General features: G+C 36.1%; 1 protein-coding gene across 1 annotated transcript in view; it reads left to right on the top strand.

The window, feature by feature from the left end:
- Window positions 1–2,796: 2,796 nt before the first annotated feature.
- The window catches only part of LOC113306054, a 79,557-nt gene continuing 62,290 nt past the window's right edge, over window positions 2,797–20,063 (top strand). The window contains exons 1-4 of the mRNA XM_026555038.1: window positions 2,797–3,316; window positions 3,415–3,512; window positions 3,922–4,013; window positions 4,160–4,283. Coding sequence (XP_026410823.1) covers window positions 2,797–3,316; window positions 3,415–3,512; window positions 3,922–4,013; window positions 4,160–4,283 — 834 coding nt within the window. The remainder of the gene's footprint in view (window positions 3,317–3,414; window positions 3,513–3,921; window positions 4,014–4,159; window positions 4,284–20,063) is intronic.

Raw genomic sequence — 20,063 nt, forward strand, 5'->3', positions numbered from 1 at the left:
ATAGGGCGATTGTGAATGATGCTTGGAGTTACAAATATGAAAATTGGAGGTGCAAAGCTTTGCTAAGGATCTGTTTAGATCATTCCCCTCTTTTTGGGTTTGCTTTTGACAGTCCAAGGCCGGCAAGAGCTCCTTTTAGAATCTAGAAGATGTGGTTTGATCATCCGGGTTTTATGAAGCTGGTAGAAGATAACTGGAATTTGCGCCTTGTTGGTACGCCTCCTTTTGTTTTTGCTGGAAAGTTAAAACGTTTGAAGGAAGTCTTGAAGCTATGGAATAGAACTGTGTTTGTTGATGTTCAATTTCGTTTGAAACAGGCTGAACTTAGTCTTGAATCTGAAAATGATCTTTTAGATTTAGATCCGGTGGATGAAGTCCAATTCACTAAGGTGGCAGATGCCAAGAATGTTGTGGATGGATGCATATGCGGATTGATTTTGCAGTAATACTTAAGATGAAATCAAGAGTTACTTGGTTGGAGGATGGTGACCAAGACACTCGATTTTTTTATAATAGCATTCGTATGAGTAGAAGTCAAAATACAATATCTGAACTTCGGATTTCATCTAACTCTACTTTGGTTTTGTAGGATGAAATTAAAGATTTCATTGTCAATCACTATAAGGATAAGTTTAATGGTGGAGCGTCTGTCATTGATCCAAATTTGTTTGAGTTTGAACATGAAAGAATCTAAGTCCCTGAGAGTTATTTTATGGATGCTGTGCCAACTCTAGACGAGATTAAGGGAGCTGTTTTTGACTTGGGAGCGGATTCGGCGCCTGGCCCAGATGGTTTCCCAGGTTCTTTTTACAGACATTGTTGGAATATTATTGCTACTGATCTTTTTAGTGCCATTAAAAATTGTTGGTTGATGAGGAAAATTCCTAATGGCATTAATTCTAGTTTTACTGTTCTCATTCCAAAAAACACAAGGTCGGATGCTATTAAGGATTTTAGGCCTATTGGTTTGAGTAATTTTTTCTTCAAAATCATTACAAATTTTTTGGCTCCCAGACTTGTTACGGTTCTGAATAGACTGATTTCTGAAGAACAAGTGGCTTTTATGAAGGGAAGGAACATTCATGAAAATATAGCTCTTGCGTCTGAATTGATTAACGAGATTTCTACGCCAAGGAACTTTGGTAATGTCGGCTTAAAACTTGACATTGCTCAAGCTTTTGATAATGTAAGTTGGGAGTTTATAACTGAAGTTTTCCGTCAATATGGTTTTTCTGAAACCTTGTGCTCTTGGATTCATAATATTCTTAGTTCGGCAAGGATTTCTGTGCTAATAAATGGCAGTCCAGAAGGTTTCTTTAGCATCACTAGAGGGTTGCGCCAAGGTGATCCTCTTTCACCTTTGATTTTTGTTCTTATTGAAGATATTTTGAGTCGTAATTTCTCTAAATTGTTTGCTAATAGAAGTATGCACAACATGGTTAGTAAGAAAGGTGTGGCTCCAACACACCTTCTCTTTTCGGATGATATTCTGGTTTTCTGCAGAGGTAATCTTCATAGTTTGCAAAATTTGAAGTCTATGCTTAGTGTCTATGAGAAGGCTTCAGGTCAGTGCGTAAATTATGCGAAGAGCAAATTTTATTACGGCGGTGGCACTTATTCTCGGAGTATTGCTATTGCTAATTATTTGGGCATGGAAAGAGCCTTATTTCCGGATAAATATCTGGGAATTCAATTGAAGCCTGGCATTGTGTAGCACATTCATATCAGGAAGGTAGTTGAAAAGATTATGAACAAGTTGGCTGGTTGGAAGGGTAAACTTTTATCTTTTCAAGCTAGACTGGTTTTGATCATATCGGTGATTGCTAGCTATGCTATTCACTCTATGGATGTTTATAAATGACCTTGCAATATCATTAAATATGTTGAGAGGGCCATTAGGAATTTTCTTTGGTCGGGTGATGCGGAAAAACGTAAGTTCTTTACGGTGTTGTATGACAACCTGTGCTGTTCAAGATGTGAAAGTGGTCTAGGCCTTAGAAGATTGGTTGATGTTAACAAGGCTATGCTTATGAAGTTATGGATTTCAATTCGTGACTCGGACAAGACTTGGGATAGATTTTTGAGGGTGAAGTACTTCAAATTGAATGGAGTTTTGATTGATTACAAACTGGGTTCTGCGGTTTTTCATGGAATCAGGTGGGTTTATGATTTTGTGCAGCAACACACTAGGACAATTATAGGTGATGGCGCTAATACTTCCTTATTCTTTGATAACTGGCTTGGTGATTTTTCGATTGCGAAGAGATTATGTATTACTTCCAAAGGCCCTAATGATTTTAAGGCTAAGGTTAGTGATATCATTTTTGATGGTGCTTGGGATATTCCTCAAAGCACTCGGGATTTGATGGTTCGGCTCAATATTGATGTTGGAAACTTGCCTATTATTGCTGAAGGCGATGATTATAAGATTTGGGATTTAGATAGCAAAGGAGTCTTCTCAGTTAAATCTGTAAAGGCTGCCATTAGAGAGAATGAGGAAACTCTGCCAACTGCAACTTTGTTTTCTCGGCCAGTTGTGCACCCTACTCTAAGTGTTCAATATTGGAAGATCTGGGAAAAGCAGCGTTGTGCTAGTGATGGTAATGTCATTAAGAAGACTGGAAGGTGTTTTCCTTCAATGTGTCGTTTGTGTAGACGGGATTGCGAAACTCTTAGCCATATTACTTGGCAGTGCAGATTTGCCAAGAGAATTTGGGCTTGGGCGGCTCATATTTTTAATTTGCAACCAAGAGAAGATTTGGTGGCTTCGTATAAGGCTGCTAAGGGTGCAGCAGAATGATTAAGGATCCGTGGTTGGTTGCTAATCTTGAAATCACTACGGAGTTATGGAGGCTGCGCAACAAAGTTTATTTTGAAGATGTTGTTGTTCATTGGATAGGCTTTAAAGGTAGAGTTTATCAGTTAATTCGTGATAATTCAATACGGATGAAGGGCCATATAAATAATACAATGGAGGATTTACGTATCTTGAATTATTTCAAAGTGAGGCATAGATCGTGCAAAGTGTCTTCTCCAATTGAGGTAAGGTGGTTTCCTCCTAACCAAGATGAAATCATGATTTGTTGTGATGGTGCGTCCCTTGGAAATCCAGGCCCGACTGGTGCTGGTGTTACTTTTCGTGATGCAAATGCAGCTGTTTTGGGTGTCCTCTGCGTTGGCCTGAGACTGCAGACAAACTTTTATACGGAAGTGTGCGCAGTTATATATGGTGCTATGTTGGCCAGAAAGTGGAATTTTAGGAGTATCTGCGTACAATCCGATTCGATGAGTTGCATTCAAGCTTTCCAAAATGAGGGTTTACCTTGGCAATTAAATCAGAAGTGGAGATCGGCGAGGAGTTTTTACTCCAATATTCGCTACATTCATAAATATAGGAAGTTAATTTTTCTGCAGATGCTTCGGCTAAGCAAGCATGTTTGCTAGATGAGGACATTTTTGAGTTTTATGAGGGGAGACCAGTTTCTATGCTTTCTGTAAAATGGCCGGGTGAGGTTTATTTCCGTTTTAAATAGGCTAGTTTTGTTGGTAGCCCATGGCTAACTCATTATAGCCTAGGACCTGTACAAGTTTTGCTTTTTAATCTATTTTATTGACGGAGTAAAAAAAAACACTCCTATAACTAGGTCGAGTAAACACACAAGTCCCAGATTTCTTCTCACTGAACCATGAAGAACAAGAACCGTCACTACTAGCCATGGTTCAATTCTCTGTTGTCAAGGGTTGCGAGAGATTTACAAGGTCAACACAAGTCCCAGTTTGACCAAGCTTCCTGCCGTCACTACTAGCCATGGTTCAATTCTCTGTTGTCAAGGGTTGCGAGAGATTTACAAGGTCAACATGGAGAATGAATCAGTGATATGAAGTTATGAAAGATTGATTTGTTTTGAACTGAAATACCAGCGAGAAAGCTGGAGAGAAATTGATGTTACTGTCGCTGAAGTAATGGAGATTAAAGACATGGAATTCGAAGCTGAGAAGGAAATGAAGAATGGGTTTGTTGTTGAATGCGAGTTTTTATAGGGAAGGAGATATGGAAATGTTAAGATATCAACAGTGCAGCAATTCTCCATTGTCAAAGTCAGGCACGTATATTGTTTGTAGAAATGCCTGAATGAGTTATTTCTCACTGCAATTACAGTCACGGCCAGTTTTGCCCTATTTCGGTACAGCTGCTAGCCATGGTTTGTGGCTGCTTATCAAGGGTCGAGAGAACACAACAACAAGGCATAGAAGTGGCTGATTACGGGTTAGTCTTGAGCAGAGTTTGTGAATCTAAAATAGTCGAAAGAAGAGGAGTTACTGCCATGGTCCGAGTCATTGTTTGCAAAGGGTCAGCGAACTGATTCAGAAACTAAGAAATACACGGCACGTTGGTTAGAGTTTGAGGAGGTTCTGGGTCTGTTTTGGCAGCAAGGGAACTTAGTAAAAAATTTGGAGTCTTGCCGACATTAAATGAAGTTTCTGCTGTGCGATCTTGTGTTGAACGGAGGAGATTAAGACGTGAATTAGAGTTTAGATGGAATAAGGAAAGTTGGGTTTCTTCCCACTTCGATAATCCAGGGATTTGAGGTTATAAAAGAGAGACCTTGAAAGCTACAAAAAAAAAATAAAAAATCTCATACCCCCTCCTTCACCACTGCCGCAACCCTAGTTTCAGTGAGCTTTGCTCGCTGAACCACCACCACCATCTGCATATCCACCTGCATACGGCCAGCATCTCTCTTGCATCTCCATTACCATTATTACCACCTGCATTACCTTCCATTGTATATCATCTCCACCAGTTCAACACTTCACCTCATCTGCACATCACCAGCACTTCATACCATTCCATTCCAAGACTACCTGCATACACCCACCAGATCCATTCATACAACCATCAACTGTAGCAGCTGGAGTTCAGATCAATCTTCCATCCACTACAGCACCTTCCATCCATCACCTGCATCTCACCACTTCACAGCACCAAGGCAGCAGACCTGCAGGAAACTACTACAACAGCAGCAACCATCATCATTCCATTGTTACCAGGCCACGGAGTTCACCACTACTAGCTACATCGTTCCACCACAACCATCAGTTGCTGTTTGTTTGGTTTTGTATTTCTGTTTTCCATTTGTTGTTTTGCTTTGTTTACCATGAACTCCAGTAGCTAATTGCATCTTGATTAGGGACGATTTCGACGTCCGAACTCCAATTGATATTTAAAAAGCCTTTTTCTTGCGAGTTTTCTTGTTATTGCTCATTCTCTACTATGCTAAAAGTGTTTATGAATTGTTTCTCAATTGTTTAAGTTGCAAATTGAATGGTTATTTGATAGTTCTATTGCTAGTTAGGAATTCTTCGACCCGTAATTGTCTAGAAAACCTAAACACAAGTAGCACTATATGAGTATTGACGATGGGACTTTGTTAAATACTCGTATGTATTGAATGACACTAGTAGGTAATTCATGATTTTTATTTTATCACTAGGAACAATCTTATCTCATAAAACTTAAGGCATTTGTTTAAGTCACACCTAGAGAACGTACTTCTAGGAAACTCGACAAGTAGAATCCGGTAGTCGAGCGCTTCCGTATCCGGTGAACTTAGGAGATAATAGCGGGATATTTGAGCGTACTAAATATTCTAGGGTTGTTAGTAAAGATACTTTGCAGAAACTAGCTATATCAATAAGATTCACGTTTTGTGGCTTAGAAAGAGTCTTTGATCATTCTCATCCTCATATTTGCATTTGTTTCATTGTCTTGCATTATTCATTCAGAAATTGAATTGAATTGAAAACTTTAGCTCAACTCTCCCTTGGGACGATCCTACTTATCTGTATACTACTAGTTAGTTTACAGAGAAGTAGAGAATATTATTTGCGAGTTGACACCTCGTCAAACCAACATGTTGTGCACGTTTAGGTACGGTTACATAAACCTAAATGAGGGGTACATTTCATTTGTGTGTAACAAGCTAAGTTCGATCTAACGGTTGAAAGATATTAGCTTGGTTGAATCAGGTTTTTCATCTAACAGTGAATATTGAATGCTTTGTTACCAAGGTAACTTGAATTGCAAACCCTGATTTGAAAACTATATAAAGGAGAACTATAGCAACTGGGAAACCTAATCCCCACACATCATGTGTGTTACTAGTTGCATAACTAGAGTTTATTCTCCTTTAACCTTAGGTTTCTTCTCGAGACCCTGTAGGTTAACGACTTGAAGTCTTCATTGGATTGTGAAGCCAGACCCAACTATTATCTTTGTAGTTGCGTGATCTGATCTTGTTGTTTCTATCGTGTTGAGTACAATTGAAATAATTGGCTCGAGATTTATCTCGGATAGGCAAGATAGAAAAGTAATCACAAACACTACGTCTCATCGTTTGTGATTCCACAATAACTTGTTTCGCTAGTCGATTAAGTTTATTGTGAGGTGATTGATAATTCTAGGTTGTTCTTCGGGAATATAAGTCTGGGTTATCAATTGGTTCATGTTCACCTTGATTTATCAAAAGACGGAACAAAGACTCTTGGTTATTTCTGTGGGAGACAGATTTATTCAATCCTATAGACTTTTCTGTGTGAGACGGATTTGTCTATCAAGTCTTCGACTTAGGGTCGTAGCAACTCTTGGTTGTGGGTGAAATCAACTAAGGGAATCAAGTGTGTAGTATCCTGCTGGGATCAGAGACGTAAGGAGCGCAACTGTACCTTGAATCAGTGTGAAATTGATTAGGGTTCAACTACAGTCCAGTCAGAAGTTAATTGGTAGTAGTCTAGTGTCTGTAGTGGCTTAAAACAGTGTGGTGTTCAATCTGGACTAGGTCCCGGAATTTTTCTGCATTTGCGGTTTCCTCGTTAAAAAAATTCTGGTGTCTGTGTTATTTCTTTTTCGCATTATATTTTGTTATATAATTGAAATATCACAGGTTGTGCGTTAAGATAAATCAATTAGAATATTCAACCTTGGGTTGTTGAACACTTGAACATTGGTCTTTGGTACCGTTCAAGTTACTCCTGTTATTTAATCGGGCTCTCAGATTTCTATTTGCTGATTGCGGATTGAATTAAGAGTTAGAGATATTAAACTCTTTGATATACTTTACTCTAGATTGAGTCTGACTGTCTAGTTGATTCTCTAGAAAGCGTATTGGATTAAGTCCTCTCAGATTGCCAAACGAATTGTTGGGTGTGGTTGTTATACCCCCGCATTTTCACGCTTGATCCCAAGTTTCAACAACATAATAACTTGTATACATTCAATCCATAAACGCCGTTGTTGACATTATAATAACAAAGCTAATACTCTCCCTAAAGGTAAGATAGGTAGATTTTCAATCCGCACATCTTTGTTATTTCCTTTGTAGTCTATATAACTACAAGTATCAATATGATATGTTACTCCCCCTTAGTCTATGCTTTACTCTTTCGTTAAATATAACGTTTAAGCACCATTGTCCTTTCCTTAGTGATACCAAATCACTTGTTTACTCCATATATTTCTCCCCATTTTTGTCACAAAATGACAAAGGTACGAGCAAATAAAAGACAAATTGCAAGGATCTTACAAATCTCAAAAGACGTGCAACCTATAATAGTTAAGCACGAGGGTTCCACACACCATTTTAGATAATCAATATCAAAACCGAAACTACAAAATAATTTTGTTTTGATATGTTACCAAGGAAACAATTGCCCGAAGCAATTTTCCCTAATAGTTTATCAAATCAAAAATTGACTAAGCACCTTAGTTCTTTTGCTAAACCGATTGTATAAATACAATCGTTTGTTCGATAAGACCAAAATAAAGATCAGAATTAACTATATTTTTCTCATCAGGTTCTAATTATTCAAATAATAACTTAGACCTTTCACTTTTAAACAAGACAAGTACTAGGTTAGTTAACTAGCATTTCTTGTTAAGGAATTCGATTAAACTTGAATAACCGAAAACCTCCACTTTCATAATTCTAACTAAGATCAGAATTAACTTAGTTTCTCTTATCCGGAATCGAATTGGACTAAACAATTCATCTCGAAAACTTTTTGTTAAGCCATAAACAATTCATATAAACCAAATAAATCAACTTGCATAATTATTTACCTCAACGGGAAGCAACTGAAACAAACAAAGACATTAAAGTACTGCAATTGCACCGAAATTTCGTAAGCCTAAACAATTGATACCAAACCATAAAGAAAGATAACAACATTTTTTCTTAACCGGAAATAATTGAATCACACACACACATCCATACATAAATAATGGAATAAACATCAATTATACAGGAATTTTATTAAGCAAAAGCAATAAATATATGCAATAAAATCAGGCTTTTCTTAAACATGAAAACGATTAACTAACAAATTCATTACCTCAAGCTCCGTATCCTCTTCTCCTTTTCTTCGCATCTTCCTGGGGAGGAATATCATTGTGTTGTCATCCTCTTGCAAGACAAAAGAACAACAACAAACACTAACCTTTACCAGAGAAAGGTTGAAAACTGGTTTTAACTAATGCGATGCAAAAGTTGAAAAACCTCGAAACACATATGCTTTTATGCTAACCAAACGATTCAACATAATGTGACTTTTTCACATATTAGTTTCAACCGGAAACCCTTATGATCCTTTGATAAAGCCTGCCAACATGGGCTAGAACTTAATCCCGCTAAACCAAAAATTCACCCAAACCATAAGGGTTCACACCACATGAGATCGAATATTAAGTTCAAGAAAACCGAAATCAAACATCCCATAAACATACATAGCAATAATATAAAGCATTCAAGCACAGGCTATGTAGTCGAAAACTATCACAAGAAAAAAATATAAACTAATAATTTTATTCATAAATAATAGTTTTATTCATAATAGATCTTATATAATTATTGAAAGAAATCAAAAATTGATGTCTATTTTTCTGAATTAATTATTGGGAGGAACATTCCTTGTGATCAAGTACTTTTTGATGCTCTTCTTCTATTTCCGATTCTTGGTTCCAAAACACTGATTCAAACTTTAGAATTCCTTTAAGAGTTTCTGGATCTTTTCGAGCAGCAAAGCCCAACTGTTTCTGAAAACAGTCAAGTTGTTTACCAAGAGTTTCAAGATGAGCTAGGAGATACTTGTTGTTAGAATTCGGTGAAATACTTTCAACCGTTTTATTACTGGATTGACCTCCAATCATTTGACATACAGTCTTTTTAGAGACAACCATATGCTACTCTTGTCATCAAAATCATCTCCCGCGATGAATTCACAAATCTCTGTAATTATACATGGAAAACCGAGATGCCTCTTTGTTCCTGAGGAAGAAATAGAATCTGAGATTTTGATCCTTTGACTGACAATGATTCCACAAAATCAATTTGAGAGTCTCCTTTTAACATAAAATAAACAAATTCTGTAAAATTCTTTGTCCCAAGCTGACTTATCTCTAGTGCTTGCAAATAAGGTTGCTAAAGCAAGTTTACCGAATACCCTTAGGTGGAAGGGTATATCTTTTGTTGGTAATCTACCATTTTCCCACTCTGTCGATCTTCCAATGAGATGTGCTGAAATGGTATCATGCTCAATTTCAACTCCAGTAATCAAGTGATTACATTCCACATTTTACTCAACAACATTAGAAATTGTCTTATGATCAACATAGTAGAGTCATTGACCAACAAGAGTAACAAAGTTAAGATTTTTATGATCAACATTATGAATATTCGCTTAAAACACTCTTACCATATCAGGTGAATATTTTTCAAAATCAAAAAGCTTTCCCCAGTTCCGATCTTGAACAAACTTCACATAATCCTTATCTTGGACATTTGGATCGAATTTATTTTCAGTAGTGAATTCCATACTCTTGAGAGTTTCGTATTTCCTAAAGCATGATCTATCAAAAAATCGAGTAAATTCATGCTTGTCATCAATACTGTTAGGAAATCTGATCCTATCAATATCATTGTATCTGACTCGGTCATCAGATGATGTGTCTCTTGATTTCCTCTTTCTCATACTTGCAAAAATATGAAAAACCCTAGTTACGGTTTCGATCAATCTTCCCCAATATGTTTGTACACATAGCAAGAGATTATCTTTTATAGGAAGAATAGATATCAATGACCGTAAATAACTAGCTTTAGGAAATTCTACCAAAATCGGAAACCGAGGCTTGTGGGGAAACAATTCCGATTTTATATCTAGGTCTTCCTTTTGGAAAACCGGTTTTTCATGGTCTGGATCTTTATCTCGGATTGGTTCTATGTTTCTTTCCAAAAATCTGTTTACTCTTTTATTACCAAAATTTGATAACATCATTTGAAATTCACTCAAGAATTTTCTAATAGAGTATGCATAGATAAATTTGAACATCATGTGATATTTGTTAAAAATACCATTAGAATCATAAACCCTGTAATATTTCAAAAGATCACTTGCTTCATTAAAACAGTTGTGAGGTGTATGAAGCAACCCATTGTTAATAGAATTATGAACTGAAAAATCATTCCTTGTAAGGTTACACGGTTTCCAAAATCACATCCTAGGTAGCGATACATTGACAGTCTTAGATCTAAAAATGTACATATATATACTTTGATAGGATATCCAAAATATATTTAAGATTCCATATTTTTCAAGAACACAATAGCCATGGTTCATATAATAAAAAATTCTGAGAGCAATCTTATGCATTTTCGAGATACAACCTGTCTCATAGAGCATTGTATCATTGTTACTAAACATGTTAGTATCCAGGCAATGATATACAATCCTATGATATACTACTGATTATGTAAGTCCCTCAAGACATACATAGACATAATTCCAATTCCTAATACATTTAGAAATAAGAGTATTACATGCTTCATTCTGTCTTCCACCACGATTTTTTGAAGTAGTCAAATCCTGCCGTTATGTTAACTGAATCAACCATTAGATTCAATTTCTTATAGTTTGGATCACACCAAACACATATTGTTAGATCTTTTTTGTGTTTGCATACTCTGATACCAATTGAAAAAACGAAGGTACCCAAATATACCTCAATCTAAAACTTTTCGACCTATAAGTCCTTTCTCCGAAAGTGATTGTCCATGGACTGAGTCGAGAGAATATAACTAATCGGTTCACACTTTGTGTGATCGTCTATAGATGCGAGATCGAGATAATATGAAAAAAATATAACTTGCATCATTGACTATGGATATGTGATCGAGACAATACAACAACGAAGTATGTTTACTTGATAAAAAGGTTCGGACTTAACCAAACACAATAGGATTACTTATCAAGTAAATATGAATTAACGTTTGTGTAATTTACTTTAAATTATAATAATAAAAAATTATAATTGCGGAAAATAAAAGTAAATGACACAGCAAGATTTTGTTAACGAGGAAACCGCAAATGCAGAAAAACCCCGGGACCTTGTCCAGAATTGAATACTCTCAGGATTAAGCCGCTATACGAAATCTAAACCAACTTCGTATAGTTGATACCAAGCAACTAAACCTATGGTTCACCTAGTTCCGTCTGTATCCCTTCGCCTCCAACTTGCAATAAGTCATGCACTTGGAACAATTCCTTTGGTTCGTATTCCAAACATTAAAGGAACAACAAATTTGTTCGGCGACAACTCTTTTCAAAAAAGTGATATGAGTTTGACAAAAGGCTCTTCCGTTTGTCGCAATAAACTCCTTTGTCAGGTTCTTAGATCAATATGATAATAACTACGAAAGTAATTGTTTAAACTATGCAATCTGATAACAACTACGAAGATTTCGAGGAATGTTGAAGATTAGGCATGTGGAATAGGAGCTACTAAAGTTTCATTATTTTTTTTGTATTCCATATGTATTGATAGTTTTGTCACTAAAATTGACATTGGGGGAGATTATTAGAGCATTGCTCGGTCGAACTCGCATGCGTTTCTATCTCAAGCATGTTTGTCAATGTTAGTGATCAAAACTATAAGTCTTGATTTCTGCTCTACTATAACTAAGTCTCAGACTAGGATAGAAAGTGTAGTTGAGCTCAAGAACTCCATGGCGATTCTTCATATAAGATGAAGAACTACTCAAGGAACCGGTGGAACTTCATCAACTAAAAGGTATGTGGAGACTTGAACTTATCTATCACTCAAAAGTCTATCTACTCTATCTCCTACTCTTTGAGACAAAAGTCGTTTGCTATATATAGACTTTGATTATACACATTTGGTATTTCGAGCCGAGTATATCTCTCCTATCTATATCTCGAAATATGTGTTGGTAAGCTTTCGCTTCAACCAAGTTTATCTTTACCTAGTGACGAAAGTCATGTTATGTTTCAATCACTTTGAAAATTTCTTTGACGAGAAATGGTGTAACAACTACATAACGTCCTCAAAGAATGTTTCAATGATTGAAATGAGAGTTTAGATTATATAACTAATGGTGGACATAAACATTATTGTGGAAACACATTTATGTACAAGTCATATTCCTTGAACCAAAGTTTGCGAACTTTGTTGATCAGAAACGGAATGTGGCGTAGCCAAGTCCGCGAACCGGCGGAAGTTTTCGTCCGAGAATTTCTGCTGGAGTTTGTGAACTCCTTCCGTGAACTTAAGTCCGCGAACCCAGTCCGTGAACATGAGTAGGTTATATCTAAAGATGATGAACGTGAAATAATACTTATAAAGACTAAGGAATGCAGTTTACAAACCGTGGCTATAAATTTCATGAACCGATTCAAGTGAATCACATCATCTTTGCTTCAATTGTGTCTTGTGTAGTACATGAGATTTCCTTGCAATTGAAAAACTCTCTAACTAGTTCATTTGAAGTCATTTGAACTAGTTATGGTGAAGAAGAACATGGTTGAAATGAAATGCTCACATGGCTAACCATTTGGTAAACTATTGTTGAACCAAAAAGTGCATACGTTTAGGTACAGTTAACAAACCTAGAAACGTGCATTTCAATTGTGTGTAACAATCTAAGTTTTCGATATAACAGTTGAAAGATATTAGCTTGAATCTAAATCATGTTCTCATCTAACGGTGAATATTGAATGATTTGTTACTAAACTAACATTGATTGCAAACCCTGATTTGAAAGACTATATAAAGGAGACATCTAGCATTGTGAAAACCTAATCCCCACACCTTACGTGTGATACTAGTTTGCGTGCTAGAGTCGATTCTCCTTTAACCTTTGGTTTTCTTCTTCTAAAACCAGGTTAATGACTTAAAGACTTCATTGGAATTGTGAAGCCAGGCCGATACTACTTTTATTTTAGTTGTGTGATCTGATCTTGGATCTTCTATTGTACGAGTAAAATCAGATTGATTGTCTTGAAATTAACATCTCCGATAGGCAAGATAAAAAAAATAATCACAAACATCTTCGTCTCATTGTTTTTGATTCCGCAACATCTTGTTTCTCTACCATACAATTAAGATTGTTGTGAGGTGATTGATAACTCTAGGCAATTCTTCGGGAATATAGGACCGGATTATCTATTGGTTCATGTTCACCTTGATTATTATCAAAAGACGGAACAAAAAACTTTAGGGTTTATCTGTGGGAGACAGATTGATCCTTTCATAGACTTGTCTGTGTGAGAAAGATTTATTTATTATCAAGTCTTCGACTTTGGGTCATAGCAACTCTTAGTTGTGGGTGAGATCATCTAAGGGAATCAAGTGCGCAGTATCCTGATGGGATCAGAGGCGTAGGTAGTACAATTTTTACCTTGGATCAGTGGGAGACTGATTGGGGTTCAACTACAGTCCCGTTCTAAGTTAGCTTGGAGTAGTCTAGTGTCTGTAGCGTCTTAATATAGTGTGTGTTGAATCTGGATTAGGTCCCGGGATTTTTCTGCATTTACGGTTTTCTCGTTAACAAAATTCTAGTGTCTGTGTTATTTCTATTTCCGCATTATGTTGTTTTATCTTTATAATTGAAATAATACAGGTTGTACGTTTATATCATCAATTCGTATATCCAACCTTTGGTTGTTGATTATCATTGATTGATCCTTGGATATTGGTACCATCCAAGTTATTCCTTGTATTTGATAAAGACTCGCTGACTTTTATTAGCTCGAGTAAATCAAAACAAGAGAGAGATATTAACTCCTTGAGTTATTTTTCCTAGATTGAGTCTGACTGTCTAGTTGATTCTCTAGAAAGTATTTCGGAGTTAGTCCATACATATTGCTAAGCGAAATATTGGGTGGTATTGTTAGACCCCCGCTTTTTCAATTGGTTATCAGAGCGGGCAAACACATTCAAGACCTTATAAGTCTGTATGTGTAGCGATCTGACTCGATGGACAGTTGTGCTATCTCAGTAAACGTACCACTAGTCTTCGATGGCTCAAACTACCTATGGTGGAAAATTTCTATGCGTACTTTTCTTCAATCGTGTGATTTCCAATCATGGGTTTATGTTGTTAATGGCTATGAGGTTCCCGTCGTTATAGTTTAAAATGCCACCATGCCTAAAAACATTGGTACATATATTGATGCTGAGTCACTTGCTGCAAAGAAAAACTCCGACGGTTTGAATGCCATTATGCATGCCACTACCCCAGATCTCCGACACCATGTGGCTTCATGCTCACGTCTAAAGATGATTGGAATACTTTAGAAACTGTATTTGAAGGTAACACTAGCAAAAAGGAAGCTAGGCTTCAAAACCTTAACTCCGAATGGGAAAACCTTCATATGGCAGAAGAAATTCATTTGATGAATTTTATCACAAAATGTCTGAAATTTTTAATGCATCATGTGCATTGGATAGGACTATTACTGAAAGGTAAATTGTGATGAGGATTCTCAGATCGCTTCCATCTAAATACGAACCTAAAAAACATGCCATCGTTGAGGGAAATAACCTTGATACTCTTTCGTGAAATACGCTTGTCGGGAAACTTAAAATTTTCGATCGCGAACTTAAATCAAGAGATAAACATCACTTGTCTAGTAGTCATGTTACTACTCCTGATGGAAAATCTCACCGTCCTAAATTGATTGATAAGAAAAAAGAGAATTGATATGTTTCTACGTTGTCTCGGTTTATACAACAGCTTAAGAAAATTCTTAGACGAAGTAAAAGAAAGTCTCAAAAAGAAGTTCGATCAATCAAAAAGGAGGATAAGAGAGTTCAGAAAAACTGTACTAACAAAACTGGTCTCGCGTGCTGTAAAAGTATTCATACTTCCAAAGGTCCAGATACTGAGGTGAATAAGATAACTAAAGCATGGATGAATACTCTTGATTATTTTCCTGAGGATGAAATCTGTGATTGTTCTCTTAATTTCTTTGCTGAAAATCACAATTATGATTCTTATATGACATGTCGAATAACTCCGACCGTGTCTCATAAGCTGTATCAGCAAATGTCACCTGACTATGTATCACTCTCCAGTCATCTTGACAACAAGGGTGATACAGAAAAACACAAGATGCTACCAAAACTCTCGGTTTCCTTGTGCAAAAATCAGGATCATCTTAGCACGAATGATCAAAATCAGTCATGTTGTGCTAAACGCTGTGTGCAGAAGAAGAAAAAGAAATCTCCTATGAAATCTTTTTTCCTCAAAAAGTGATGCAGGATTTGCGCAAATCAACAATCAAATTCTTCAAAACTGTGTTTAAAAGGGAAGAGAATGATGTGCATAACTCTCCTTTCCTAAAGAATAAGCAAAAACTTAGATTAACAAATAACTCCCCCCCTCACGAGATATATCCCAGTCCTATATTGGATTGGAATGATTATGATCTGTAATCTTGTTGTTCATGATTCTTTCGTCTATCCCTCTTAGTCAAAAATCATGATTTTCGAGAGGGTTGTGTTGGAATGTGTCTGTTAAATCTCTAGGAGTATTCGGTTTTCGTTTATTCTCCTCTTGTACCGTTTTTGTTCATGTACGGTTTCTGTCTCTTTAAAAGACTTTTTCTGGAAATAACCGAATTCTGTTAGGGTTTGGTAAAAGGTCTTTTTTGGAAATTCTTCATCTTCATTCCTTTAAAATGAAGTTTCTCCTCTTCTGCGTGATCATTTCATTTACCTTATCTATCATGTCCTCCTCTAGTCTTTCAAGCAAAGAAAGTGATGTATGGACTGTTCTGTTTCCCTCTAAGAAGATTCGTTTTGATTCTTCTGATAACGTAGTGTTTTATGACAAGCGTATCTCATCTTCTGATGAGAATCCTTCAGTCTCACAATTTGATAAGCTCTCCTTAACCATGAATCTTGTCTTGGATCAAGTACGTGCCTTGAAAAGTGAAAGCGAAGCTTCCTCCAAAAGACTTGAAGAAAAGATGGATAATCTTGAATCTATGATTGATCTAATCGAAGATGAGCTTGATGAATATAGGGAATATGAGAAGAATTTTCAAATGTAAGTGAAATGCATCATAGAAGTTTATTTGTTTCCTAGTATGTCTTCTTTTTGGTTTAGTTGGAAGAATAACTAGTGCTTGGAATAACAATGATTGTGACTACACATAGCTATTATTTTTCATCTTCATGTTTTTTAGGTTTATTTGATTTAAATTCTAAAAACTATTTGAGAGATGATTTTTGCAGTATTAATCTTTTTGATTTTATATATTGCAATTTGTTATGGGATATTGGTGTTTACGTCCGTGAACTATGTTTGTCCCATACCTTGTCAAAAGTAAAGTCGTTTGTTGTCGATATTCATGTATTGATTAAAGAATGAATGGACTTTTGACAAATACAAAAGTTAAGCCTATATTGCCAACTCTTGATGGAAGATAGGTTAAAATATTTTGTGCCAAGGATTATGTCTATTAATTGTCGTTATGCAAATAATGATTGAAGCTAGAATGAATCCTTGTATTTTCCGCAGTATTGATCATCCTTGATCCATATTTTATGTATATACTACAATATTCCATAAGTTTTTGTTGAGTATATGGACGATTAAGCTAATCTTTCTCGAATTGTTAACTTAGTTGTAGCTCCGTAAGTTCACTTATGTCGAGCATAATCAATTAAATTGATCACTTTTTGTGTTTAATTTGTTTGTGTATTCCGATTAAATTAATCATTTGTTTACTTATGATTAATTTGATTGAGTTTTTGGATATAAAAATCATTCCTATGGTTTTAGTGTCCAATAAAATCCTTCTTTTCTTTTGAAATTAAGGTCACTCTTGTTGTTCTTTCGGGAATGACATCAAATGGGGGAGAGTTCTTTTGAACTTGTGCTTAATGGTCATATCTTGAGGGGTGTGCGGCTGTGGAATTTTAGAGGGGTTATATTGTATCTTTAAACTCCTTGATGAATGCATTTAGCTTCGGCTTTATGATTGCATCTAAATTAGTTGGTATGTATTTTTTCTTTTAGTCATGAAATGTCTCTTTCGGAAATTTCATTATGATCCTGTTGTTGTACCTTTGCCAATTTTATTGACAAAAAGGGGGAGAATTAATATGTAGTTCACACTACAAATACATATGGTTTTCGGATCACTATGTAAGGGGGAGTGGTTTCCATGTGAGATGGAGTATTGACTAAGGGGGAGTGATACATATCACCATAGTATTATTGTTGAAGTTATGATACAATTTAACTTTGACACCATGTAATAATACTATGACACTGTATAACAATGATCGAGAACTATGTTTTCTCATTGTTATAGATACAGATCTTCAACAACGGTGATGCTGAACTTACAACCTTTGGGATCATTGGAGCACTTGGAAGTGACGAAGATTTCGAGGAATGTTGAAGATTAGGCATGTGGAATAGGAGCTACTAAAGTTTCATTATCTTTTTTTTATTTCATATGTATTGATAGTTTTGTCACTAAAATTGACAAAGGGGGAGATTGTTAGAGCATTGCTCGGTCGAACTCACATGCGTTGCTATCTCAAGCATGTTTGTCAATGTTAGTGATCAAAACTATAAGTCTTGATTTCTGGTCTACTATAACTATGTCTCAGACTAGTATAGAAAGTGTAGTTGAGCTCAAGAACTCCATGGCGATTCATCATACAAAACGAAGAACTACTTAAGGAACCGGTGGAATTTCATCAACTAAAAGGTATGTGGAGACTTGAACTTATCTATCACTCAAAAGTCTATCTACTCTATCTCCTACTCTTTGAGACAAAAGTCGTTTGCTATATATAGACTTTGATTATGCACATTTGGTATTTCGAGCCGAGTATATCTCGCCTATCTATATCTCGAAATATGTGTTGGTAAGCTTTCGCTTCAACCAAGTTTATCTTTACCTAGTGACGAAATTCATGTTATGTTTCAATCACTTTGAAATTTTTTTTCCGAGTATATATCGCCTATCTATATCTCGAAATAAGAATGTTTCAATGATTGAAATGAGAGTTTAGATTATATAACCAATGGTGGACATAAACATTGTTGTGGAAACACATTTATGTACAAGTCCTATTCCTTGATCCAAAGTTTGCGAACTTTGTTGATCAAGAGAAACGGAATGTGGCGTAGCCAATTCCGCGAACTCCGTCCGCGAACCGATGGAAGTTTTCGTCCAAGAATTTCTGCTGGAGTTTGTGAACTCCTTCAATGAACTTAAGTCCGCAAACCCAGTCCGCGAACTTGAGTAGGTTATATCTAAAGATGATGAACGTGAACTAATACTTATAAATACTAAGGAATGCAGTATGCAAATCGTGGCTATAAAGTTCATGAACCGATTCAAGTGAATCACATCATCTTTGCTTCAATCTTGTCTTGTGTAGTACATGAGATTTCCTTGCGATTGAACAACTCTCTAACTAGTTCATTTGAAGTCATTTGAACTAGTTATGGTGAAGAAGAACATGGTTGATATGAAATGCTCATATGGCTAACCATTTGGTTAACTATTGTTGAACCAACAAGTGCATACGTTTGGGTACGGTTAACAAACCTAGAAACGTGCATTTCAATTGTGTGTAACAAGCTAAGTTTTCGATCTAACGGTTGAAAGATATTAGCTTGAATCCAAATCAGGTTTTCATCTAATGGTGATATTTAGTGCTTTGTTACTAAGCTAACATTGATTGCAAACCATTATTTGAAAGACTATATAAAGGAGACATCTAGCATTGTGCAAAACTAATCCCCACACCTTACGTATGATACTAGTTTGCGTGCTAGATTTGAATCTCCTTTAACCTTTGGTTTTCTTCTTCTAAAACCAGGTTAACGACTTAAAGACTTCATTGGAATTGTGAAGCCAGGCCGATGCTACTTTTATTGTAGTTGTGTGATCTGATCTTGCATCTTCTATCGTATGAGTACAATCAGATTGATTGGCTTGAGATTAACATCTCTGATAGGCAAGATATAAAAAGTAATCACAAACATCTTCGTCTCATTGTTTTTGACCATAACATCTTGTTTCGCTACCATACGATTAAGATTGTTATGAGGTGATTGATAACTCTAGGCTGTTCTTTGGGAATATAAGACCGGATTATCAATTGGTTCATGTTCACCTTGATTATTATCAAAAGACGGAACAAAAACCTTTAGGTTTTATCTGTGGGAGACAGATTGATCTTTTCATACACTTGTTTGTGTGAGAAATATTTGTTTATTATCAAGTTTTCGACTTTGGGTCGTAGAAACTCTTAGTTGTGGGTGAGATCAGCTAAGGGAATCAAGTGCGCAGTATCCTGCTGGGATCAGAGGCGTAGGGAGTACAACTGTACCTTGGATCAGTGGGAGACTGATTGGGGTTCAACTACAGTCCAGTCCGAAGTTAGCTTGGAGTAGGATAATGTCTGTAGCGTCTTAATACAGTGTATATTCAATCTGGACTAGGTCCCAGGGTTTTTCTGCATTTTCGGTTTCCTCGTTAAAAAAATTCTGGTGTCTGTGTTATTTCTATTTCCGCATTATATTGTTTTATCTTTATAATTGAAATAATACAGGTTGTGCGTTTAGATCATCAATTCGTATATCCAACCTTTGGTTGTTGATTATCATTGATTGATCCTTGGATATTGGTCTTTGGTACCATCCAAGTTATTCCTTGTATTTGATAAAGACTCGCCG

This window comes from Papaver somniferum, chromosome 8 (assembly GCF_003573695.1).
Source record: "Papaver somniferum cultivar HN1 chromosome 8, ASM357369v1, whole genome shotgun sequence".
Taxonomy (NCBI): Eukaryota; Viridiplantae; Streptophyta; class Magnoliopsida; order Ranunculales; family Papaveraceae; genus Papaver; species Papaver somniferum.